The sequence below is a fragment of the Capra hircus genome, chromosome 16 (assembly GCF_001704415.2).
Source record: "Capra hircus breed San Clemente chromosome 16, ASM170441v1, whole genome shotgun sequence".
In the NCBI taxonomy this organism is placed as follows: Eukaryota; Metazoa; Chordata; class Mammalia; order Artiodactyla; family Bovidae; genus Capra; species Capra hircus.
Window position 1 is genome coordinate 5,565,720 of NC_030823.1, and position 26,836 is coordinate 5,592,555.

General features: G+C 36.6%; 1 protein-coding gene across 2 annotated transcripts in view; it reads left to right on the forward strand.

The window, feature by feature from the left end:
- Positions 1 to 26,836, forward strand: part of KCNT2 (potassium sodium-activated channel subfamily T member 2) — a 439,686-nt gene that overhangs the window by 160,468 nt on the left and 252,382 nt on the right. For both annotated transcript variants that reach the window (XM_005690450.3, XM_013970060.2), the window contains exons 6-8: positions 7,877 to 7,951; positions 9,171 to 9,254; positions 12,762 to 12,856. In XM_005690450.3, the coding sequence (XP_005690507.1) occupies positions 7,877 to 7,951; positions 9,171 to 9,254; positions 12,762 to 12,856 (254 nt within the window). The remainder of the gene's footprint in view (positions 1 to 7,876; positions 7,952 to 9,170; positions 9,255 to 12,761; positions 12,857 to 26,836) is intronic.

The window sequence follows — 26,836 nt, forward strand, 5'->3', positions numbered from 1 at the left end:
TATCTATATATATAAACAGATAATGTATGTATTTACATATATGTTTGTACACACTGCTGCTGCTGCTAAGTCACTTCAGTCGTGTCCGACTCTGTGCGACCCCACAGACGGCAGCCCACCAGGCTCCCCCATCCCTGGGATTCTCCAGGCAAGAACACTGGAGTGGGTTGCCATTTCCTTCTCCAATGCATGAAAGTGAAAAGTGAAAGTGAAGTTGCTCAGTTGTGTCCAACCCTCAGCGACCCCATGGACTGCAGCCTTCCAGGCTCCTCTGTCCATGGGATTTTCCAGGCAAGAGTACTGGAGTGGGGTGCCATTGCCTTCTCCGATTGTACACACTAGACATTCTAAAATAAGCATGACTTAATCTTTAACTTAAAAGGTTTAAATTATCATGGAGAGCAAAGCTTTTTAAAATCAAAAGACTTAATAGGTAGCAGCAAATTGAGCAAAAACTCTTTAAAGTGTGTGTTAAAGTTAGCAGATAAAAATTTCAAAATCCCTGACATTCATTTCTTCTGCCCTCTGTCATACAGACAGCAGATCTGAACTTAAATCACCATTCTGTTCATGTTTGTCACAACTTGGCAAAACATCCATGAGGCTTGCCTGACAGTAAAATTCTTATTTCTCTGTCACGTAAATACCGTCCGTGTCTTTATCAACTGTTTTCAAAAATATAACAGTACTCTATATATACATACACATTTATTAAATCAAAAGGATTTTGTGCATTATGCACAAAAATGCATAATTTCCAAACCTCTTATAATGAAAATTCACCACGCCTAGAAAGCTTTTGTTAAATCTATAGTTGTTTTTTTTTTTTCCTATACAGTAATCACTTATAAAAAGCATCAGTTCTGAAATGTTAGCTTCATTTTGGGCTTATTCGTGGAAAAGAACAAAGAATTCATCCTAGGACTCCAAGATCCTGGTGATTCTGCTTATTATGCCACAGGAATGGTAAATCTAAGTGTTGTTGGGTTTATGTTTAGAAATACAAAGTAACGCTGCCATAGAGTTACTCCATATTTTAAACTCACTAAAAGAACGTTAAGTCTTCTGGATTAAATATTTTAAATTAGGTATTCTTAATATTAGAGAAGAAGGTACTTTTTAAGGGTCTCTTGTTCCCAATTTGGGCTAACAGCAAGTAGATTACCATAAGTCTTATACTTTTTAAAGTGCTTTTTTTTTTTAGAGTTACCTAGATAATAGTTCTAAACTTGTACTTTCTTTTATGATAAAAATAAAAGCCTGGTACATTTTAGGAAATCATCTGTTTTCTTGAATTTTTATTGGTTGAGGAAAGTTGCATCCATACCAAATATAAAATAGATTAAATTTTATTTATATTTTATTGAATTATGTCAATAAGAAGAGGAACACGGAGAGTTCTATATGCTTAGAACAGTTAAAGCTATTTCTTAAAAACTATCTTTTTTCTTTAAGAAGTTACCTTTTAGAAGAAGACTAATGCCTTTCATCTCATTCAGGAAAATATGATTAAGTGGAACAGGTATTTAACTTAATTTTGAAAAGCATGTGCCTGCCTTTTGGATCTTATTTCACACTTCTCTACATAGTGCCATCTCTAGATTTATGCTTTCCTTTTTTGCCATAATTGCTTTTATCCTGAGCCTATATTATGTAGGTTCATGGGAACTCCCTAACAGCCAATACAACTTTTGGATAATTTCTCTATTTTTCATCAGCTATTTTTAGGGGAGATAATTTATGAATATATCTTTAAGTTCAGAAGACAACCTGAGATTTTAGAACTAAACCTAATGAATATAACTGAAAAAGACATTTACTTTTAGCAATGAGTATATTGCCTCCCTGTATAATTTTAGATTGTGGAAGTCAGTCCTCAGGTGGAAGTTCATTATTTGCCACAACGTACACACACACACACATACACACACACACACACACACACACTAGCTGTGAATCAACAACAGGAGCGTGTTTGACATAATGCAGATAAATTTTATTGAGGAGCTTCAGACTGGCAAGGACTGTGCTTGAAACAGAGCAAAGAATTGTGAACTAAATGTATGCTCTCGCCTGGACCATATTAAATTCAGTCATGAGTGAAATGAAGTCGTTCAGTCATGTCCAACTCTTTGCGACCCCATGGACTGTAGCCTACCAGACTCCTCCATCCCTGGGATTTTCCAGGCAAGAGTACTGGAGTGTGTTGCCATTTCTTCCTCCAGGGGATCCTCCCAACCCAGGGATCAAACTCAGGTCTCTTGCATTGCAGGCAGATGCTTTACCATCTGAGCCACCAAGGAAGCCCAATGCTCTCACCTGGACCACATGAAATTCAAAGTCAAGTGTTGATCAAATATATAAAAACAAACTGAAAAAAAGGAAGGAGAAGGATGTTGATGAAGAATCAAAAAACCAAGTGTGGGAGTCTGATCTTGTCTAGAGTGTGTGTAAAGAGGAGGTGGGGAAAGTCTCAAAACACTCAGAAGATTTGAATTAATAGCTGAAAGACGTGTGTGAGTTAACTAGGTAAAGGAACATTGAAGAGGAAGGTGGGGAGACCAGTTAAGAAGTTAGAGTGGAAATAGAGTGTAAATTGAGAACCGGACAACCCAAGATACGTTCATGAATCAGAAAGTCTTATTCAACAATTATACTTAGGTAGTGTGTGAAGCGGAGAAGGCGATGGCACCCCACTCCAGTACTCTTGCCTGGAAAATCCCATGGACGGAGGAGCCTGGTGGGCTGCAGTCAGTGGGGTCGCTAAGAGTCGGACACGATTGAGCAACTTCACTTTCACTTTTCACTTCATGCATTGGAGAAGGAAATGGCAACCCACTCCAGTATTCTTGCCTGGAGAATCCCAGGGGCGGGGCAGCCTGGTAGGCTGCGGTCTATGGGGTCGCACAGAGTCGGACACGACTGAAGCGCCTTAGCAGCAGCAGTGTGTGAAGGGGGTGGCAGAGGACGAGGTGGTTAGATAGCATTACTGACTCAATAGACATGAATCTGACCAAACTTTGGGAGAGAGTGAAGGACAGAGGAGCCTGGCAGGCTACAGTCCATGGGGCTGCAAAGAGTCAGACATGACTTAGTGACTGAACAACAATGGCATGTGAAAAGAAGATGCAAATTTTCCAGGATCTTTGGTTTTTGTTGCTGGAGAGTCAGTTAGGACAAACATCCTAAATTTTACTTTTAGGTTGTCCATTTTATTGGCATATAGTTTCTTGTTGTCGTCTCTTATGATTCTTTTTGTTTCTGTGGTATCAGTTGTAACTTATTTTTCCTTTCTAATTTTATTGATTTGAATCCTCTCACTTTTTTATCCTGATGAGTCTGCTAAAGGTTTATCAATTGTGTTCATCTTCTTGAAGAGCCACCTTTTAGTTTCATTGATCTTTACTGTTGTTTTCTTTGTCTCTATTTCATTTTTTTCTGCTCTGATCTTTATGATTTCTTTCCTTCCACTAACTTTGAGTTTTGTTTATTCTTCTTACACTAGTTGCTTTAGGTGTAAGGATAGGTTGTTTATTTGAGATCTGTCTTGTTCCTTGAGATAAGATTGCATTGCTATAAATTTCCTTCTTAGAACTGCTTTTGCTATATCCCATAGGTTTTGGATTGTCATGATTTCATTGTCCTTTAAATTTTACTTTGAGACAAATTACCCACAAGGTGCCTTTGAGGCATTCATGTGAAGCAGCACATTAGACAGTGGAGATCTGAAACTGACTCTCAGATACAATATTGATCCAGGCTAGAGATACAACATTGGAAGTCATTGGTTTATTATTGATAATAAGTTGAAGTTGTAACATAAATGAGATTACCTAAAATGAATATATAGCCAAGTACTCTTGAAATGCTTTCTTCCAGAAAATTTCTGTTGAGCTTTGTGAACATAAGTTTAATGATTTATATGATTGCATCAGGAAGACGTAATAAAATTTTTTGAGTGTTTCCACATGGATCCAAGAAAAAGAAATACAAATGCTTAAGTTCAAAATCAAAGCAATTATACCAGAAGGGAAGAGTATTATAAAATATTTGGAACTTTCCTTTATTCAGTATCATGCTCATTGAACTCTAATGGTCATAGAAACAGATAAGTTTTGTAAAATGTTAAAAACATGTATCAAGGTAGTTAGTGGTGAAGGTATGGGGGTTGGGGCATTCCAAGCAGAAGAAGTGTGAGCAAAGTTATAAAAGATGAAACAGCCTAGCTCATTCAGAGAACTATATCAAAATTAGTTCTATATGTAGTGAATCTGTAGCTGAATTCAAGATGGGTTAGGAATATAGTAGGTACGGAACAAACCAGCAGCCATAGTTCAAATTGTGAAGCTTCATATGATATAATGAGGAGTTTGGATGTTGGCAATGGAGATTTGCCATTTTAGAAAGATTCTCTGACTTGGAATATGGAGGCTAAATCAGAAATGAACCCAACTGAATCACATTTTATTCATCAGACTCTCTTAGTGGTTTGAGGGAAAGCAATAAAAAATTAATGTTGTGTTAGATCTGAAAATGAAGAGAGACATCAGAGGTATAGAAGCTTTTGGTTTACTAGGAACTAAACTTTTCCAATGTGCCAAGCTAAGAAAACTAATGCTAGTCTTGATATACATTAGCAGAAAGACCCTGCCATGTGACCAGTGATAATGATTCCCATTACATCCCCCTCCTCTGGTCACATCAGTCTCTTTTCCTTTGTAAAACCATTGACATTAGGGAACAATGTTCAATGACTAGTAAAAAATATGGTGAGGAAAGAGTAGGCCAAATGTTACGCAGTCTGGAAACTGAGTCATGTAAAAAACTATTAAATGGTAACATTAACCAGCACAATAAAAAATAGATGTGTTGCATAATGAAAATCAAGTATAAATGGTTTATTGAATAGGCCTGATTCAGTGCAAGTAGAAAAGCCTTTAGCCCGTTCTACGTTTCTCCTTCAAACCCAGTCATTGTCCTTATGAGCCATGCTGATCCAATGAAATCTCAGTTAGGCCCCTTAGTTTTTTTGCAAGACAAATCTCAGTTTAGTATTTAAGAGATAGTGTTTAGTATGTAAAAAATTTAATGTTCTCATCCAGTTTTAGCTTTTTCTAAGCTGCAAACTTCCCAGGTGGCACAATGGTAAAGAATCTACCTGTTGATGCCAGAGACACAAAAAAGTGGGTTCAGTCCTTGGGCCGGGAAAAATTTCCTAGAGGAGGAAATGGCAAGCTGCTCCAATATTCTGGTTTCAAAAATCCCATGGATTGAGGAGCCTGGTGGGCAACAGTCCGTGGGACAGCAGAGAGTCGGACACGACTGAGCACGCATGTGTGCACAGCTGGGAACTCAATGGGGCAAGGATCTTCTTGGGGGGCTTCTCCTGTGTCCACCTCCTCTTTGTCCGAAACCAGCTGATCGTGGGCCCTCAGGGCTGAGGAGGCTCCAGGAGAAGGTGGTCCTGACTGACTGGCCCAGGAATAGTCTGTGGGTTGGTTGCTCTGATGGCAGATACAGATGGGGCTTTGGTGGTTCTCCTAAGGCCTTGGGTGGAAGCTCCTCGATGCCTCAAGCCCCAGTCTGGCCACTCTGCCCCGGGTTCTGGGGGGTCCAAGGGCCACCATCTGTCAAGATTCTCTGTCTCCTCAGGCCTGCAGCCCTTCTGAGTCTGAATTTAAAATGGCCATACATTTTATTCTGTAGGGTCTATATCTTGTTCCCAGGAAATAAGTCGCTCTGTCTTAGTATTGTTGTAAGTGTAGCCTGTTCTTATCTCAACATTCTCTCTCTTTGCTTTGCTGTGTGTGTGTGTGTGTGTGATGTTTTAGGCCTTAGTCAAAAACAGCCTCTAAGTCTGAGTCCAGCTCTCTAGGTTGTTTATCTGCGCCCTTCTTACAGAGCTGGAGGTGATGAGGGAAGCATCCTTACATCTTTACACAGAGATGAGAGAGATCTTTAGAGCTCTGTGCCTTCCACCTGCTCTCCCACCACTTTTTATTTAGCCTGCAGACAGCGTATGAACGAGGGATAACAAAATCTCTTACTGTTTTAGCAACCCAGATGATCCCCGATGTAGAACTTGCTTTATGAAGTGGCGGTGTGCAGCGAAAGACCAAGTTAGCCAAAATGGCGTAGTCAGGCCCTCTTGCCCCACAGCCTCTCGCTTTTGCCTCACATTTTGTAAATAATGTTCATGTAATAATTCGAGTCACTTATAACACTGCACATGTGCATCGAGGTACTCACTTGGTCACAGCTGCTTTGTGCTGTAGGGATATATGAGCTCCACCTAGGGCTGCATTTTACTGCTGTGTCATCGCTGTGTCTCCTGGGTCAGCCACGAGAGGGGAGAACATAGGGTGTCTGTTGTTATGGCTGTGGAGGCAGCAGGAGAGAGGCCGTGTGATGGCTGCTGTGCAGGCCAGGAGAGAATAAATGTATCTGCAGTTCCTAGGGCTCCTCTGCTGCTGCTGCTAAGTCACTTCAGTCGTGTCCGACTCTGTGCAACCCTGTAAGACGGCAGCCCACCAGGCTCCCCCGTCCCTGGGATTCTCCAGGCAAGAACACTGGAGTGGGTTGCCATTTCCTTCTCCAATGCATGAAAGTGAAAAGTGAAAGGGAAGTCGCTCAGTCGTGTCCGACTCTTAGCAACCCCAGGGACTGCAGCCCACCAGGCTCCTCCATCCATGGGATTTTCCAGGCAAGAGTACTGGAGTGGGTCGCCAGTGGCTCCTCTAGCCTCCTACTAACATCTTAGCTCACTCCTTGCCTACCCTGGGTTCAGCGAACACTGGGAACAGCGAGACAATTGGCGTCATGAGCAGGATCGGCGATGCAAGGTGTTTTACATCTCTGTAATGTTTTAAGAGTTTGGGACCTCAAGAAAAATAAAGATCCCAATATTATAGCCAGTGTGTCCTCAGTTGCTTCAGTCATGTTTGACTCTGTGCAACTCTGTGGAATGTAGCCTGCTAAGCTCCTCTTTCCGTGGGATTCTCCAGGCAAGACTACTGGAGTGGGTTGCCCTTCATAAAATAATTAGACATTACAGGAGTCAGATTTCAAGTTGCCTTTCTAACAGATAGATTTCTTTGTTGTTGTTGTTGTTGTTGTTGTTGTTGTTGAAAGAATAAACTGCGTTAGGGAGTTCTGAGTTCTTTTTCACTGGACATCGTTAGAGAAAGTTTCAGGAATGACCTATTAGTCAGTGCCGTTGCCCAGAGCTGCACAATTAGATGGATATGTGCTTGTTTGAATGCTCTGATGTCACCTTCTTGAAATTACTCATAATTTGTTAATAAGAGGCCCTGCATTTTCGTTTTTAACTGGGCCCCACTAATTATGTAGCCAGACCCGATTAATGTTGTTGTACTGTGTGGGTTGGGAGACTAGAATCCAGATGATTGAGAAAACTCTGACTTTAGATCTTATTAATCTAAAAACAATGTTAAATGGCCTCCCAGGGCCATTGTTATATGTGTGTGTTTGCAAACTATTTAATATGCTTTATATTATGATATAAAAATTAAGATGGAGTTACTTTTTCATTGATTCTGTAAGGTTTCTTAATTTTTTTATTTTTACTAGTAACTTTTTTGATGTGATATTATGTGATTAAAATGTGCTATGTGCAATATTCATGGATTACTATGAGCATTTGGTTTACTTAAACTCTGCAAAATTGAGAGGGCACAATTACATGTAGCAAAATAATCTCTAAAAGTCATTGCTACATTTCTAAATAATGATTTTGTATTCTGTTAATATAAACATCCTTATCCTTATTGCTAGCAAAATTCTGATGCCTTTTCCCCATTTAATGGTATCAGTTGTAATTGACTTTTATTTTTATTCTTTTTTTTTTTTTTGGAAGGGAAACATCTGGGAACAGATTTTACGAATACCCTTCATCTTGGAAATAATTAATGCGGTTCCCTTCATTATCTCAGTAAGTCCTAAAAGAATCTTTAAAAGAAATAATTTTGTTATTAGTCATGAGTAAAATCTTTCAATCTAAATAGCAATAAATAATATATTAGCTCAGATGAATGAATTTAGGCTTTTGTTAATGTATTAAATCATGGTATTAGAAAATAAATAACAAAGTCAGTTATAACTGGGTTGTGAAATTAAGTGAACATTAACAAGATTTAGTTCAATAGCAAAATGAAATGCATTTTAGGAATATATACTCTAGAGGTACCATTTAAACATGTTAATTTTGTCTAAACAGATTAGAATGAATCACTCCACTTCTTGTGTATATTGTAGAGTTTTAAAAAATAAAAGCCAAGTAAAACCAAGTATTTATAAAAGTTTCTCATGCTGAGAATATGTTTATCTTTAGTTTAAGCCACAGGATTTATTAAATCCAGTTCTCTGTTTACTAAATATATTGCCAACAACTAAGACAACCAGCAGTGTGCTTCTTTATTAAAGTCTGTGGAGGACCAATTCCATGGTGATCCTGTTTAGCTACAGAATATGCAACCAGCACTTTTCCATTGCAAAATTGGATCTTAATCTATATTTGATACAGCTTTAGTAATGTCTGTTGGAAATATGCTTTCTAACACTCTTTATTTTGAATTTTATTTGGAAAATCATGACTATAAGTCAGTATGATCTGAAGCTGTTGCTCACTCTGACAATTATTTTAATTTGAGTGATTTATCTAGAGGAACAACTGGCTCCAGATTGAATGACAGGTTAATTAAATATAATTCCAATGGAATACAGTTCCCCAGTGTCACGTAAATGTTTGAATCTGAGAGAGTAAGTGGTAATGTTATAGAAAAGTAAAGCACTGTCTCCTTACACCTATTTTTACCTCCAGTTCCAGAAAAGAAAAAACATGATATCTATTATAACAGTCATACCAAAAGATTTAGTGATCAGATTAACACAGTTATAGCTGATATCCCATTACAGCTGATTATTTTCCTTCTGCTTCTACAATAACTTTGCAAAGAATTTTTCCTTAGGACTTAGAGAATGAAAAGATCCTATCTGCCCCTCCATTGCAATAATCATATGAATTTAGAGTATTTGCCACATGTTTTATATAATTATATTGTCCTTAATGACTTATTTTTGTTTTGCTTTTCTTCTCAATCATGTAGATTTCTTGCTTGGAGATAAAAATTTAGTTTTGATTTGTCTTCCAGATATTCTGGCCTTCCTTAAGAAATCTATTTGTCCCAGTTTTTCTAAACTGTTGGCTTGCCAAACATGCCTTGGAAAATATGATTGTAAGTATAAAATACAAGTGCAAAGACAAAAGTATTTTTCAATGCTCCATTACCTTCTTACCTCACTAAAGTGATGTGTTGCATAGATGTCTAAGCTAATAGACCCTATGTCTGTTTATATCCTAATAAGAATGAAAAGTGGTGAAACGCCCTTACTGTCAAGTCCCTTGTTTTATAAGGCCCTATGAAATAGTAAACAAAAATAATTCAGGTAGTCTAAAGATCACCAAACCAAAGCTGACTGCTGTTTGGATGGTCAGACTTATTACCAATCTTCTGAAGATAGTGTTTCCTTCTAAAGCAATCTCATTAGGTATAACAGGACCCCTAGGTTTAAGGCTTCAGGAGGTAATGTTGTCAAACTGTAGGTAGTCTCACACTCCATAAAAATCTGTGGAGTTTTCTAAGGCGCTGTATTGGAGCTGGAAGGTCCTCATGTAAAGTCAGCTTTTTAGGTTGGGTTCGGTTGGGAATAGGGAGGCAGAAGGGGACGCAAGAAGGAAGAGATGCCGAACTCAGAGGTGTGCCACCATTGCATTTTGCCTAAGGCCGACTCTGTTTGAAAGGACTGATTTATAACTAGGACCAAAACATTATAGGCTTGGATACTTACTCGTGAGCTGACGTTTGCTATTTGCTATTCAGTCATTTATTCTACCCTGGTGGCTCAGATGGTAAAGAAGTTCCCTGCAAAGCAGGAGACCTGGGTTCTTTCCCTGGGTCAGGAAGATCCCCTGGAGAAGGGAATGACAACTGACTGCGGTATTCTTGTCTGGAGAATTCCATGGACAGAGGAGCCTGGCTGGCAGTCTATGGGGTTGCAAAGAGTCAGACATGACTGAGAGACTAACACTTTCACTTCTTCCATTTGTTTTACAAGTATTAATATGAGTCTACTCTCAGCTAAGCACTCTGATAAAATAAGCAAGTGATTTAACACCTTTGCTAGGGGAGGGAGGTGGGAGGGGGGTTCAGGTTTGGGAACGCATGTACACCCGTGGTGGATTCATGTCAATGTATGGCAAAACCAATACAGTATTGTAAAGTAAAATAAAGTAAAAAAATAAAAAATAAAAAAAAAAGACTGAAGGAGAGACAGAAAATTAAAAAAAAAAAAAACACCTTTGCTAATGTCTTCATTTTGAAAGAGAATAAAACTACCAACATACAGGCTTGCTGTGAGAATTAAGTTATATTATATATACATTTATATATGTGTAAAAATCTTGTATCTAGTATAAACATAGTAAGAGCTCAATATTATTAATTTGATCACACTGAAATTGTTTGCTTGGAGGCAAACTTGTTTTTCTTTTAAATAGCTTTTTAACAGAAAGTATGGCAATAGTTTTGGCCAAAAGGAATATTTGGATAGCATTTGAGTCTTTACAACCAGCTAAATGTTTCTAATCAGCTCTCAATATATTAAGTGACCACTGGAGTTTCATGCAAGCTTACAGCTAATAAGGGGAGCAGCATATGTCCTGTGAATGGTTTGCAAAAACATCCTGCTATCTTAGCTGTCCAAAAAAATATTATTTCACTAACTATAACTGTGGAGCCTGATGGGCTGCCGTCTATGGAGTCACACAGAGTTGGACACGACTGAAGCAACTTAGCAGCAGCAGCAACAGACTGCCTAAATTGTTAATCAAAAAAAAAAAAAAAATTCCTCCAGTACTCTTTGCTAATTTGTGTTTATTAGTTGCTAGAAAAAGTAACCTAACCAAGAAAGGAATCATTAGTCAATCATTAAGAGTAAAAGTAGTGCTTTGCATTATTTATTTAGGATTCATTTTCCACCATAATTCTATATTTTACTTCTTTTCTTCCTGATTGGTAAAATTTAATTTGTTTTTCTGTTCATTAACACCTCTGTTAGAAGAAAGTAAAGAATGCAAGGTGAAGTTTTAATCAACTTCGCTTTTTTGTTTTCATAACAAAAGTTCTGGTTAAATGTGTGGTAGAGAAAGATAAAATGATAGCTCATTGAGGTTTTATTTTATATTGAAAGTGCAAGTGACTTTTTGTGACCACATGGACTGTAGCCCAATAGGCTCCTCTGTCCATGGAATTCTCCAGGCAAGAATACTGGAGTGGGTAGCCATTCCCTTCTCCAGGGGATCTTCCCAACCCAGGAATTGAACCAGGGTCTCCTGCATTGCAGGCAGATTCTTTACCAGCTGAGCTACCTATTTATCTCATGAAGTACAGCTATTCAGACTGTTAAAAAATTATTATGAAAATTTATAAAACAGAAGAGTATAAAGTAAAACATTATATAAAACTACAAATCTTCCACAAAGGCTAGACACTAGAAATAATTTATATCCTTCTAATATTTTCTATGAAAGCACACACACACAAAATTGTATGTTTAATTTTATGATTTGACTGTTTGTCAAATACGAATTCCTATTCAATAAATATTTATTTCAAACCACCTTTAATGGATGCATGTAAGTCTGCTGTCTAATTTTGATCAATTCATTCAACCATTTTCTATTTCATTTTTAGTTATTTTAATAGGAATGAACATTCATTATTCATATTATAATTTTGCAATAAAGATTATACAAAATATTGATACAAATAAATAGTATACAAAATAATATAATATACATCACACAATATGTATTACACAATAAATATGTTCATATTTATATTTTATACAATAAATAATATAAAAATATTATATTATAGGAAATATAATAATTTTGTAATGACGATGAGCATACATAAATATTCAACTTCCATCTCATAATTTTCATGTGGTTAACTTTTAGAAGTTATGTTATGGGATAAATACTAATTAAATGGTGAATGCATGAACTGGAAAGGGCATACTTGTGAATTTTGACCTGTATTACCAAATTACTTTCAAGATATTTATAACAAATTACTTGAGCAATATTACATGTGCGTGCTCATTTTTTGCCTCTTAAATAACAGTAGGTATTATTATTTTTTAATGTTTTTCAATTGCAAAGTAAACTTGTATCTTGAATTCACATTTCTCTTAATATGAATGAAATTTATCTAAACATGTTCATTGGCTATGTAATTTTTTATTTTTATGATAAACTGCCTGCTACTTTTTGTGACTTAGAGAATGAGATATGGTTGTAGTTGGATCCAGCTATTACTTTCCCCTCAGTTGAACATATTATTTTCTGATCTTTTAAAATTAGAAATTTCCATAAGACAGCATTGTCTTCAGGGAGGGCTTTTGGAGAGTCATTGAACATCTCTTTGTAAGGCAAGTAAACTAAAATTTAGTGATTTTGTGGTGTACCATAGTATTAATATTATCTTGGCAATGAATGTTACAGTGAGGTTTAATTAGACCTAGGAAAAACCAAAAATATGCTGCTATATGCATTTAAAGTATGTGTGTTGAGTATGAAAAAGACAGTTAAACTGTAATACATAGTAACAAATGTAACAAAACTCATGATTATTGAGTATCTATCAGAATTTAAAATATGCTTTTCTGTATTATTTCAGAATGATCTACACAGAGCCATTCAGCGTACACAGTCTGCAATGTTTAATCAAGTTTTGATTTTAATATCTACATTACTATGCCTTATCTTCACCTGGTAAGACTTTACATCAGCATTTTTATTATGTTTCATTTTAATTATAATACTAAAAAAAGTATTATAAACCATTTAAACTAAGAGCTGACAATAAAGATGAATAGATAAATATTTACTGTAAAACATAATGGGTCACCTACAGAAACAAAAATAAAATCTTTACTTCAGTCTTACAGAAAAAAAATCAAGAAAGGACATTGATTATTTGGAATTGATATTTACTGCAACTCTGAGGTTTCCCAAATGCTGTAAACAACCAGATCACAAGAATTTGTATTTCATGCCATAGTTGTCAAACAAGAATTTTTCCTTCACACTGCTGACATGGAGATGCCCTTATCTGTCCGTAATCTTCAAAGCAAAACCGCTGTTGGGAACATTGTCACTGCCCATCACTCTCTGCCTGCGTCTTCTCCCCTGATGGTCTAACATGCAGCCAGGCAGAAAGCAAGGGCAGACCTGACAGCGTGAAGCAACCGGTACTTTGCTTTGTTATAGAAAACAGCTATTTCTTCCTGTGGAAAGTCCCACTTTGCCAATTACACAGTAATCCAATGAGAAATGATACACTTCCTATATGGATCCATGAAGATCCTAAGTAAAGGAAAAAAAAGAAATGTGAAAATCAGAAAATGAGGTAGAATGATATATCTGTTTTTCAACTTCATTATGTATAATTGTGCTCTGACCTGAATTTGACCTACTGAGAAAGAGAAATTAGGAAGTCCTGAAGTAGGAAGAACGCCCTCATCACTAGCATTATAGAATTTTTAGATATAAATATAGCTACAGATATATGTGTGTAATTCTAGTTTTAGATACAGAAATATAATGTATGCTTAAGTAGTATGTAATTAATATTTCTATTAGGGATGGTACTGGGAGGGAGGAGGAAGGGGGGTTCAAGATGGGGAACACGTGTATACCTGTGGCGGATACATGTTGATGTATGGCGAAATCAATACAATATTGTAAAGTAATTAACCTGCAATTAAAAGAAATAAATTTATTTTAAAAATCTCTATTAAATGGATTTTAAAGGTTTTATTGCTTACTTTTATATTTAAAAGTAAACATTTTAGGATATTCAACATTGTTAAATATAAAATATCCCTCTAAAATGGACACAATACCATCTTATCTTTTATTTTTTTTTACTCTGAACAGATTGCTTTTATTATTCACCTAGTAAATAACTGCATAAATTTGAAATACTGACAGCAGTGCCTTCTCAAGTCACAAAAGTGTTCTTAATTTTAAAATAATTACATTTTTAAAATAATTTAGAAGATTTCTCCTTTTATTGGACTTAAGAAAAAGTACTTACAACTAAAATTTTTATATATATGCTGATTTCTCAATTGCTGGAAAATGACCAAGAGTGAAATGAATGAGTTATAAATGTTATACATAGTCTGTTCAATTAAAATTATAATTGAAATTTTAATGCTAAAATAAGTACAGATGATTTAAATATGATAGCAAGTCCAGTACTTTGGTTGGGACTGTGCTCATCACAGTACACTCCCTACAGTGGGGCTCTTACTTTCTGCCTCTACATCAATTTCTTGAGCACATTTATTTTTGAAGGAAGTGACTACACAAATTTTGCCTCTTTCCTGTGCCAAGAAGTGCTTGATAAAGGGTTTTCATGATCTATGTGAAATTTCCATTATGCAACTTGTTAATCTCTTAAATCATTTGTGTTTCATTTTTTGTTGTATTTATAGTTACTTTTTTTGTTGTGTGTATATATTGTTAAATTTCAAACAGTTGAGTGGTAGTTTCTACAAATATAGTCTCTAGTTAAAGCTGTCACCAATAAGTGGATTTGAATCTGTCTTTCAGTGTGGCATTTTTGTATAGAGTTATGTCTAACTCTAACATAATTTTAATAACAAAATGTTATTGTTTTTAATCACATGCACATCAATACAATTAGATTAATCTGTTTTAAATTATAATATCTGGGATAGAGAAATTGATGTTTAATTTATTTGTGCATTGTCTAGCTTAACAAGCAAAGGTCTTCATAAACCATGATCGTCATAGTAAGGTAGAATAAGTCTTATTTGAATTCACCATGGGCAATGGGGTTACTTACAAGAAAAAATATAGAAAATGTTGCATTAGTCATGATACCTCATGAGGCTGTTTTACCACAGTATGCCACACATATTATAAAATAAAAGTACACACAAAGATGTAAGAACTTACACAAATAGAAATATCTATGTAGTCTGTCCAAGACTGTTAGATCAGCTTAATACCCTGGAGATAGAGTTTCCTTATATCTTGTTTTGTGTCATTCTGAAAACAGTTTCCATGGTTCAGTATGGCTGCTTTGCTCTTGCCATTATATCCTAACTTCAACCTTTTCTCTTAGGAGAAAAGGATATAAGGTACTACAAGAAATTGCATGCATAATTTCAGCTAGAATTTGGTCATATACCTACATATAGCTGCAGGAGAGCTGCAAAAATGTAGCCTAACTGCGCAGTATACCCAGTTGAATAATATACCATGAAAAAGAAAATGGGATATTGTGGAACAATAAGCAATGATGAGTCATAAAATTCTATTTGTATATTGTTTGTTTAAAACTCAGGACTATACAAATTGGGAGGTTTTTGACAGCTTATTTATTTAGTCTTGTTTTCCACATCATTAAATGAATATAATACTAATCACCTTATAAGATTTTTGCTTTTTGTTTTTTAAATGAGGGTTGAATTGAGTGCATTTATAAAATGTCTATGAGGGCATGGTAAATTGTGATAACACAGCAAAAATTTTAATTTCAGTTTTTCTCTTTATACAAAATGATTTAATTATGTGAACTCAAAAATGAGATTACTTTAAAATGTCTAAACACAATAATTTATTCAGTTCAGTCGCTCAGTCATGTCCTACTCTTTGCGACCCCATGAATCACAGCACGCCAGGCCTCCCTGTCCATCATCAACGCCTGGAGTTCACTCAGACTCACGTCCATCAAGTCAATGATACCATCCAGGCATCTCATTCTCTGTCGTCCCCTTCTCCTCCTGCCCCCAATCCCTCCCAGCATCACAGTCTTTTCCAATGAGTCAACTCTTCACATGAGGTGGCCAAAGTACTGGAGTTTCTGCTTTAGCATCAGTCCCTCCAAAGAAATCCCAGGGCTGATCTCCTTCAGAATGGACTGGTTGGATCTCCTTGCAGTCCAAGGGACTCTCAAGAGGCTTCTCCAACACCACAGTTCAAAAGCATCAATTCTTTGGTGCTCAGCTTTCTTCACAGTCCAACTCTCACATCCATACATGACCACAGGAAAAAACATAGCCTTGACTAGACGGACCTTTGTTGGCAAAGTAATGTCTCTGCTTTTGAATATGCTGTCTAGGTTGGTCATAACTTTTCTTCCAAGGAGTAAGCGTATTTCAATTTCATGTCTGCAGTCACCATCTGCAGTGATTTTGGAGCCCCCAAAAATAAAGTCTGACACTGTTTCCACTGTTTCCCCATCTATTTCCCATGAAGTGATGGGACTGGATGCCATGATCTTCGTTTTCTGAATGTTGAACTTTAAGCCAACTTTTCCACTCTCCACTTTCACTTTCATCAAGAGGCTTTTTGGTTCCTCTTCACTTTCTGCCAGAAGGGTGGTATTATCTGCATATCTGAGGTTATTGATATTTCTGCCGGCAATCTTGATTCCAGCTTGTGCTTCATTAATAATACTTTAAAACTGAATCAGGATACCTAAAAATAATTCTTGGCAACAGAGAGAACTGGCTACTTTTTTTTTCCAGTTTTATTGAGAAATAATTTATATATAGCACTATACAAAGGTAACATGTACAGAATAATGTTTGCTTATACACAACAGGAAGTAATTGCCATGGTAAGTTTAGTGAATGTCTATCATCTTTTATAAATGTCAAATCAAATAAAAAAATTTCCTTGTGATAATTCAGAATTTATTCACTTAACAATTTTCCTGTATAACAGAGCAGTGTTAATTATATTACTCCGGCTTTACTTTACATCCATGGTAGTTATTTAGCTTACAACTGAAAGTTTGTGCCGTTTGAACATTATCATCATTATATAAAGATACTACATTATTATTGATTATATTCCACATACTTTGCTTTTCATTCACATGACTCACTTATTTGTAACTGTAAGTTTTTGCCTCTTAATTGTGGATGTAACTGGTGATGGAAGTAAAGTTTAATCCTGTAAATAACAATATAGCATAGGAACCTGGAATAGTTACGTCCATGAATCAAGGGAAATTAGAAGTGATCAAACAGGAGATGGCAAAAGTGAACATCGACATTTTAGGAATCAGCTAAAATGGACTGAAATGAGGGAATTTAATTCAGATGACCATTATATCTACTACTGTGGGCAAGAATCCCTTAGAAGAAATGGAGTAGCCCTTATAGTCAACAAAAGGATCCGAAATGCAGTATTTGGGTGCAGTTTTGAAAACAACAGAATGACCTCTGTTCATTTCCAATGCAAGGCATTCAATAACACAGTAATCCAAGTCTATGCCCCAGCTAATACTGAAGGGGCTGAAGTTGAATGGTGATATGATGACCTACAAGACATTCTAGAACTAACAGCCCAAACCCCCAAAAGAGATGTCCTTTTCATCACAGGAGACAGGAATGAAAAAATAGGAAGTCAGGAGGTATCTGGAGTAACAGACAAATTTGGGCTTGGAGTACAAAATGAAGCAGGGCAAAGTCTAACAGAGTTTTGCCAAGAGAACACACTGGTCATAGCAAACACCCTCTTCCAGCAAAACAAAAGATGACTACACATGGACATCACCAGAAAGTCAGTATTAAAATCAGATTGATTATATTCTTTGCAGCCAAAGATGGAGAAGCTTCATACACTCTTCGAAAAACAATACCGGGAGCTGAATATGGCTCAGATCATAACTCCTTATTGCCAAGTTCAGACTTAAATTGAAGAAGTAGGGAAAACCACTAGACCATTCAAGTATGACCTAAATCATATCCCTTACAGTAGAGTGACAAACAGATTCAAGGGATTATATCGATAGACAGACTGCCTAAAGAACCATGGGTCAAGGTTCATGACATTGTGCAAGAGGCAGTGATCAAGACCATCGCCAAGAAAAAAAAATGCAAAAAGGCAAAGTGGTTGTCTAAGGATGCCTTACAAATAGCTGAGAAAAGAAAAAAGAGTGAAAAGCAAGGGAAAAAAGGAAAGATATACCATCTGAATGCAGAGTTCCAAAGAATAGCAAGGAGCTATAAGGAAGCCTTCCTAAATGAACAATGCAAAGAAATAGAGGAAAATAATAACATGGGAAAGACTAGAGTTACCTTCAAGAAAATTAGTGATACCAAGGGAATACTTCATGAAAAGATGGGCTCAATAAAGGAGAGAAATGGTATTAACCTAACAGAAAGAGAAGATATTAAGAAGAAGAGGCAACAATACACAGAAGAAGTATACAAAAATGATCTTTATGACCTAGTTCAGTCAGTTCAGTCATTCAGTCGTGTCCAACTCTTTGCGACCCCATGAATCGCAGCACGCCAGACCTCCGTGTCCATCACCATCTCCCGGAGTTCACTCAGACTCACGTCCATCGAGTCCGTGATGCCATCCAGCCATCTCATCCTCGGTCGTCCCCTTCTCCTCCTGCCCCCAATCCCTCCCAGCATCAGAGTCTTTACCAATGAGTCAACTCTTCGCATGAGGTGGCCAAAGTACTGAAGCTTCAGCTTTAGCATCATTCCTTCCAAAGAAATCCCAGGGCTGATCTCCTCCAGAATGGACTGGTTGGATCTCCTTGCAGTCCAAGAGACTCTCAAGAGTCTTCTCCAGCACCACATTGCAAAAGCATCAATTCTTCAGTGCTGAGCCTTCTTCACAGTCCAACTCTTTCATCCATACATGACCACAGGAAAAACCATAGCCTTGACTAGCCGGACCTTAGTCGGCAAAGTAATGTCTCTGCTTTTGAATATGCTATCTAGGTTGGTCATAAGTTTTCTTCCAAGGAGTAAGCATCTTTCAATTTCATGGCTGCAGTCACCATCTGCAGTGATTTTGGAGCCCCAGAAAATAAAGTCTGACACTGTTTCCACTGTTTCCCCATCTATTTCCCATGAAGTGATGGGACTGGATGCCATGAGCTTCGTTTTCTGAATGTCGAGCTTTAAGCTTTCACTTTCATCAAGAGGCTTTTTGGTTCCTCTTCACTTTCTGCCATAAGGGTGGTATCATCTGCATATCTGAGGTTATTGATATTTCTCCCAGCAATCTTGATTCCAGCTTGTGTTTCCTCCAGTCCAGCATTTCTCATGATGTACTCTGCATAGAAGTTAAATAAGGAAGGTGACAATATACAGTCTTGAGGTACTCCTTTTCCTATTTGGAACGAGTCTGTTGTTCCATGTCCAGTTCTAACTGTTGCTTCCTGACCTGCATACAGATTTCTCAAGAGGCAGGTTAGATGGTCTGGTATTCCCATCTTTTCAGAATTTTCCACAGTTGATTGTGATCCACACAGTCAAAGACTTTGGCATACTCAATAAAGCAGAAATAGATGTTTTTCTGGAACTCTCTTGCTTTTTTCATGATCCATCAGATGTTGGCAATTTGATCTCTGATTCCTCTGCCTTTTCTAAACCAGCTTGAACATCAGGGAGTTCACGGTTCACATATTGCTGAAACCTGGCTTGGAGAATTTTGAGCATTACTTTACTAGCATGTGAGATGAGTGCAATTGTGTGGTAGTTTGAGCATTCTTTTGCATTTCCTTTCTTTGGAATTGGAATGAAAACGGACCTTTTCCAGTCCTATGGCCACTGCTGAGTTTTCCAAATTTGTTGACATATTGAGTGCAGCACTTTCACAGCATCATCTTTCAGGATTTGAAACAGCTCAACTGGAATTCCATCACCTCCACTAGCTTTGTTTGTAGTGACGCTTTCTAAGGCCCACTTGACTTCACATTCCAAGATGTCTGGCTCTAGATTAGTGATCACATCATCATGATTTTCTGGGTCATGAAGATCTTTTTTGTACAGTTCTTCTGTGTATTCTTGCCACCTCTTCTTAATATCTTCTGCTTCTGTTAGGTCTAGACCATTTCTGTCCTTTATCAAGCCCATCTTTGCATGAAATGTTCCCTTGGTATCTCTGATTTTCTTAAAGAGATCTCTAGTCTTTCCCATTCTGTTGTTTCCCTCTATTTCTTTGCATTGATCGCTGAAGAAGGCTTTCTTTTCTCTTCTTGCTATTCTTTGGAACTCTGCATTCAGATGCTTATATCTTTCCTTTTCTCCTTTGCTTTTCGCTTCTCTTCTTTTCGCAGCTATTTGTAAGGCCTCCCCAGACAGCCATTTTGCTTTTTTGCATTTCTTTTCCATGGGGTTGGTCTTGAACCCTGTCTCCTGTACAGTGTCACAAACCTCATTCCATAGTTCATCAGGCACTCTATCTATCAGATCTAGACCCTTAAATCTATTTCTCACTTCCACTGTATAATCATAAGGGATTTGATTTAGGTCATACCTGAATGGTCCAGCGGTTTGCCCTACTTTCTTCAATTTAAGTCTGAATTTTGTAATAATGATCTGAGCCACAGTCATCTTCTGGTCTTGTTTTTGTTGACTGTTTAGAGCTTCTCCATCTTTGGCTGCAGAGAATATAATCAATCTGATTTCAGTGTTGACCATCTGGTGATGTCCATGTGTAGAGTCTTCTCTTGTGTTGTTGGAAGAGGGTGTTTGCTATGACCAGTGCATTTTCTTGGCAAAACTCTATTAGCCTTTGCCCTGCTTCATTCCGCATTCCAAGGCCAAATTTGCCTGTTACTCCAGGTGTTTCTTGACTTCCTACTTTTGCATTCCAGTCCCCTAGAATGAAAAGAACATCTTTTTGGTGTTAGTTCTAAAAGGTCTTGTAGGTCTTCTTAAAACCACTCAGCTTCAGTTTCTTCAGCGTTACTGGTTGGGGCATAGACTTGGATAACTGTGATATTGAATGGTTTGCCTTGGAGACGAACAGAGATCATTCTGTCGTTTTTGAGATTGCATCTAAGTACTGCATTTTGGACTCTTTTGTTGACCATGATGGCTACTCCATTTCTGAGGAATTCCTACCCGCAGTAGTAGATATAATGGTCATCTGAGTTAAATTCACCCATTCCAGTCCATTTTAGTTCGCTGATTCCTAAAATGTCAAAGTTCACCCTTGCCATCTCTTGTTTGACCACTTCCAATTTGCCTTGATTCCTGGACCTTACATTCCAGGTTCCTATGTTACCCAGATAACCAGAATAGTGTGATCACTCACCTAGAGCCAGATATTCTGGAAAGCGAAATCACATGGGCCTTAGGAAGCATCACTATAAGCAAAGCTAGTGGAGGTGATTTAATTCTAATTGAGGGATTTCAAACCCAAACGATTATGCTGTGAAAATGCTGTACTCAATATGCCAACAAATTTGGAAAACTCAGCAGTGGTCACAAGACTGGAAAATGTCAGTTTTCATTCCTATCCCCCCAAAAGGGAAATGCCAAAGAATTTTCAAACTACGACACTATTGTACTCATCTCACACAGTAGCAAAGTAATACTCAAAATTCTCCAAGTCAAATAGGGAAAGGAACTCATCAAGGCATATTGTCACCCTGCTAATTTAACTTATATGGAGAGTACATCATGTGAAATGCTGGGCTGGATGAAGTGCAAGCTGGAATCAAGATTTCCGGGAGAAATATCAATAAACTCAGATATGCAGAAGACACTGCCCTTATGGCAGAAAGCAAAGAAGAGCTAAAGAGCCTCTTGATGAAAGTGAAAGAGGAGAATGAAGATGCTTGCTTAAAACTCAACATTGAAAAAGCAAAGATCATAGCATCTGGTCCCATCACTTCGTGTCAAATAGATGGGGAAACAATAGAAACAGTGGGGGATTTTATTTTGGGGTCTCCATAATCACAGCAGATGGTGACTTCAGCCATGAAATTAAAAGATACCTGCTGCTTGGAAGAAAAGCTATGACCAACCTAGACAGCACATTTAAAATAGAGACATTACTTTACTGACAAAGGGCTGTCTTGTTAAAGCTAGGATTTTTCCAGTAGTCGTGTATGGATATGTGATTCAGACCATAAAGAAAGCTGAGCACCAAAGAACTTATGCTTTTGAACTGTGCTGTTGGAGAAGACCCTTGAGAGTTCTTTGTACTGCAAGTAGATGAAACCAGTTCATCATAAAGGAAATCAGTCCTGAATATTCATTGGAAGGACTGATGCTGAAGCTGAAGCTCCAATACTTTGGCCACACGATATGAAGAGCTGACTCATTAGAAAAGACCCTGATGCTGAGAAAGATTGAAGGCAGGAGGAGAAGTGGACCACAGAGGCCAAGACAGTTGGATGGCATTACCCACTCGATGGACAGGAGGTTGAACAAGCTGCAGGAGTTGGGGATGAACAGGGAAGCATGGCATTTTGCAGTACACGGGATCACAGAGTCGGACACGACTGAGTTACTGAACTAAACTGATACATATTTGTATCTATGTATGTATATTGGTACATACACCCTGGAACACACACATACACTCATATATATGTATATATCAATACAATGTAATATACCTGGAGGAGTGCATGGCAACCCACTCCAGTACTCATGCCTGGAGAATCCCTATGGACAGAGGAGCTTGATGGAATTCAGTCCATGGGGTTGCAAAGAGTTGCACACGACTGAGCTACTAAGCACAGCCCAATGCAATATATGTATGTATGTGTGTGTGTCATATTAAATGCTCTTAATTTATGTCACAGAGCAAGACTGTCAGTGTTTTTCTAAATCAGAACTTTTAATATATATATTAAATATTAAGCCCCGAATGATTTCAAGAACTATTTGATGAAAGGACTGTGTTGTTTGTGGATCTCACAGTCTTAAAACTACCTGTTTGGAAAGCTGCTGTATGGCTTAAAATGTATCTTGCCTTCATTGTTATGAACATTACAGAGAACTATCATTAGGCATCCGCTTATGAGAGACACCGTGCTCAGTGCCAAACCAAAATAACAGTTAGGCTGCCGACCCCTCCCTGTAGGAAATGTGCTCAGAATTGCTTTTCCTGTCATTGTGATGGAATTAGACTCATCTTTCCACATATCGCTGTGTGCCCCTCCTGATCAACAGTGTACACTTCCAAGACATCTGGGAGTTGTGATTCAGCTCATGTCTCTGTAACAAAGCAGAGGCAACTGGTCCATCCAGGAATTAAGTGCATGACTTTAGAGCAATTTTCAACATATTCTAACCAATAATAAGTACTCTAATGTATAATGCATTTGCTGTTTCTAATTATACACTGTTAAACTTGTTTTTGCACCTACTTTGATTTGAAATTTTTATTTGAATATGTATTGCATATTTTCATATTATTTCATAGAGTTATATAGTACAAGATATATTAGGTTAGTGGATATTTTGTGTTTTAGTACAGTGTGAAAAAATTAGTTTACCTCCTCAGTCATTTTTTTTTCCTACTGCTGCCCCAAATCATTGTTTATAATGTAGGCAAGAAGGGGTTGTTCTATGCTGGATTTTCTCAAAATTTATTGTAGGAAAAAAAAATTAATTGGAATGTAATTGCTTTACAACATTGTGTTTTTCTTCTGCTGTGCAATGAAGTGAATGTTATGTATGATTCTTCTCATTTTAGACAAGAGAATGAGGCACAGAAAGGAGAGATGAAAAGATAAGCCTTAGTTTATTCAAGGTGTGCAATTAGTAAAAATCAGAGTTCAGATCTGGATCTAGACAAACTGGTCCCAGAGTGATATGCTTACCTTGTATTATTTGTATGATGTTCTAGAAGTCATTAACATAGATGTATATAAATTATAATCAAACTAAAAATCAGATAAGTGAAAGTGAAAATCACTCAGTTGTTTCCGACTCTTTGCAACCCCATGGACTTAGTCCGTGGAATTCTCCCGGTCAGAATACTGGAGTGGGTAGCCTTTCTCTTCTCCAGGGAGTCTTCCCAGCCCAGGGATTGAACCCAGGTCTGCCACATTGCAGGCAGTTTCTTTACCAGCTGAACCACAAAGGAAGCAAAAAAAAAAAAAAATCAAACAGAATTGTGATAGTTTTCTCATTTCTGTTGTGAATTTAAATTGCCATTTGAAGCAGGATTATAGCTGAATAAAACATTAAGATGACATTTTCTTCATTAGTAAAGACATTTTGGATTAAGTATAGAACGATACTTTAGCCATTAGTTTCTCTTTTCCGTAAATAGTTACTTTGAATTTGGCAAGTTTCTAATCTTTTTTTTTTAGTTTTAGCTAAAACAAATACAATATATTTAGATAAAATTTCTGCATATATACATTATTATTTTAATAATTTAATAATAATATTAATAATTATCAAATTATTTCCATTAACCTGTTTTCCCATCTGTCTTTCTACACTTCTGTGTTTTTATAAAGATACAGAAAGAATATATCAAGTGATTCTATTTGGATATAGGATTATGAATGATTTTTTTAAACTTTCTTCCTTATACATTCTGCTGTGGTTTACATTTTCAAATGAATATGTTTAAGTTTTGAAAACAAAACAAAGTTACAAAAATTAAGGAATATAAAAAAGAGAACAAAATTTAATACAAGGTACAAAATGTAGTGATCACTTTATGTATGATTTATTTGAATAGTTTCTTTCCATTAGTAAAATTATTTTCATATTTTATGGGGATGATCCAGAGGGATGGTGTGGAGTGGGAGGTGGGAGGGGGGTTCACGTTTGGGAACTCATGTACACCCGTGGTAGATTCGTGTCGATGTATGGCAAAACCAAGACAGTATTGTAAAGTAAAATAAAGTAAAAATTAAAATTAAAAAAAAAATTAAAAAAATAAAAATGGAAATTAAACCGATTTTAAACTATACGATGAAACTCAAGAAAAAAAAATCTAAATTCCTCTCCTTTCTCTTGTGCTTATCTTTTGAGTCTTGACATTTAGATTGAAGCTCTTAAGTTTTCTTGAAGGTTATCTAAATTAATGGGAGATATCCAAGCTTTATGCTTGCCAGTATTGGAAAAAATTGCAAAATATATAATACTTCCTTAATTATCAGTATTTCCTGCCAGATTTTAAACATATATAACAAAGTTTCAATTGTTCTTTCTTATCATTTTATATCTAGTGTCTCTTTATAGTCAGAAAATATAAGACACTTAACAAGTGTTTGCAATTGATAGAAAATAATATTTTGGGGTTAAAATCACAGGCCAATATCCTTATCAGTTGGAGAAACTTAAATGTATTATAGGCTAAAAATGTTCAAACCATGTATTTTGAGAATGTTCCTTTATGTGCCTTCTTTTCACATTTAACTTTGTGTTGGATGCTAGAAAGAATCGTTATAATCATACCCTTCTCTGCCAATGTGGTTTTATGAAGATATTCTAGTTTTGTTACTTTTATCGAAGAAATATAACTGAGTAGCAAAACTTCTACAACTTTTTTAATTAAAAAGGAATGCTCTTTGAAATAATTTTTATAAATTGCCTACACATACCTCTTAAATAGGAACTTCCAGATAAATCAAATTTTGGCTGTTAATTTTGTCTCCATATAATTTCTGAATTTATATCTTGAAAATTTTTCTTTTAATTTTACAATTTTGAGAGTAGAACACTGTGATAAAATTACTGAAATTATCACTTCTTATTTGCTATCAAGAGTTTCCCAGATGACTCAGTCGTAGAGACTCTACTTGCCAATGCAGGAGACTCAGAAGACGTGGGTTCAATCCCTGGGTCAGGAAGAACCCTGGAGAAGGAAATGGCAACCCGCTTCAGTATTCTTGCCTGGTAAATCCCAGGGACAAAGGAGCCTGGCGGGTTACAGTCCATGGGGTCAGAAAGAGTCAGACATGACTGAGCATACTCACACATGTGTGCTATCTTGCTTTTCTCATTCCATCATGCTTTAGGATTTCTTGTTTAGTTTATTCTTCTATTTATTTCTTTGCTTTTCCTTTTTTTTTTTTTTTTTTTTTTGGTCCCTGAAATCTGAGTTTTGTTTTTCCCATCTGAGTGAAACCCCAATCTTATCCTGAAAAATCTGTTTCTTTATTATTTTGAAACAAAGAAAATGTATGTTTCTATATCAGGGCGTAGGGTGGCATGTGTTCACTTTTTATAAACGACTAAACTGCAGTGTCTGTTAACTTCAGATTAGTGGCCCATATGACGTAAGTCATTAACCTTTATTTGCATATACATGAAGACAGTGCCTAGTAGAGCAAGAACTTTCTTTTAATAGTAGAAAATCTAGATTTATCATTACTTCAAAAGGAGCAATTCTGCTAGAAAAGGTAAAACCCCATACCTCAAATGATCTTAAATCCCATGGAAATTTTAGATTTTAAGCAGACATTCTACAGGAAATGAAAATGATTATTTGGAACAATTTAGTTGGTATTTATTCAATAAATACCAAACTGTAGGTCTGGGCTGATTTGAATGCTAATGTCTGAATTACAAGCATTAAATCAAGGTGTTAGATGCTTTCAGCAAAGAATGCCATTGCTAATTAAATTTTTCCAGTAACTATGCACAGCAATGGGATTCATAGGCAGTGTATGGATATTTGAAATTATTTATTTCTGCCATCTGATTTTTTTTCCCTCTGAAAACATTTCAGTGTACAAATTAACATTTACCAGGTGGTGAAAAAGATTACAGTCTCAATATTTCCTTTCATTCAAATTAACATTTCCCTTATAAATCTTGATAAAGCTTGAAAAAGTAAATGTATTCTTAACATATTAAAAGAAGAACACGTTAAAAACAATAATTACAAGTGATTAGATAAGTTTAGTTCAGTTCAGTCATTCAGTCATGTCCGACTCTTTGCAACCCCATGGACTGCAGTGCACCAGGCTTC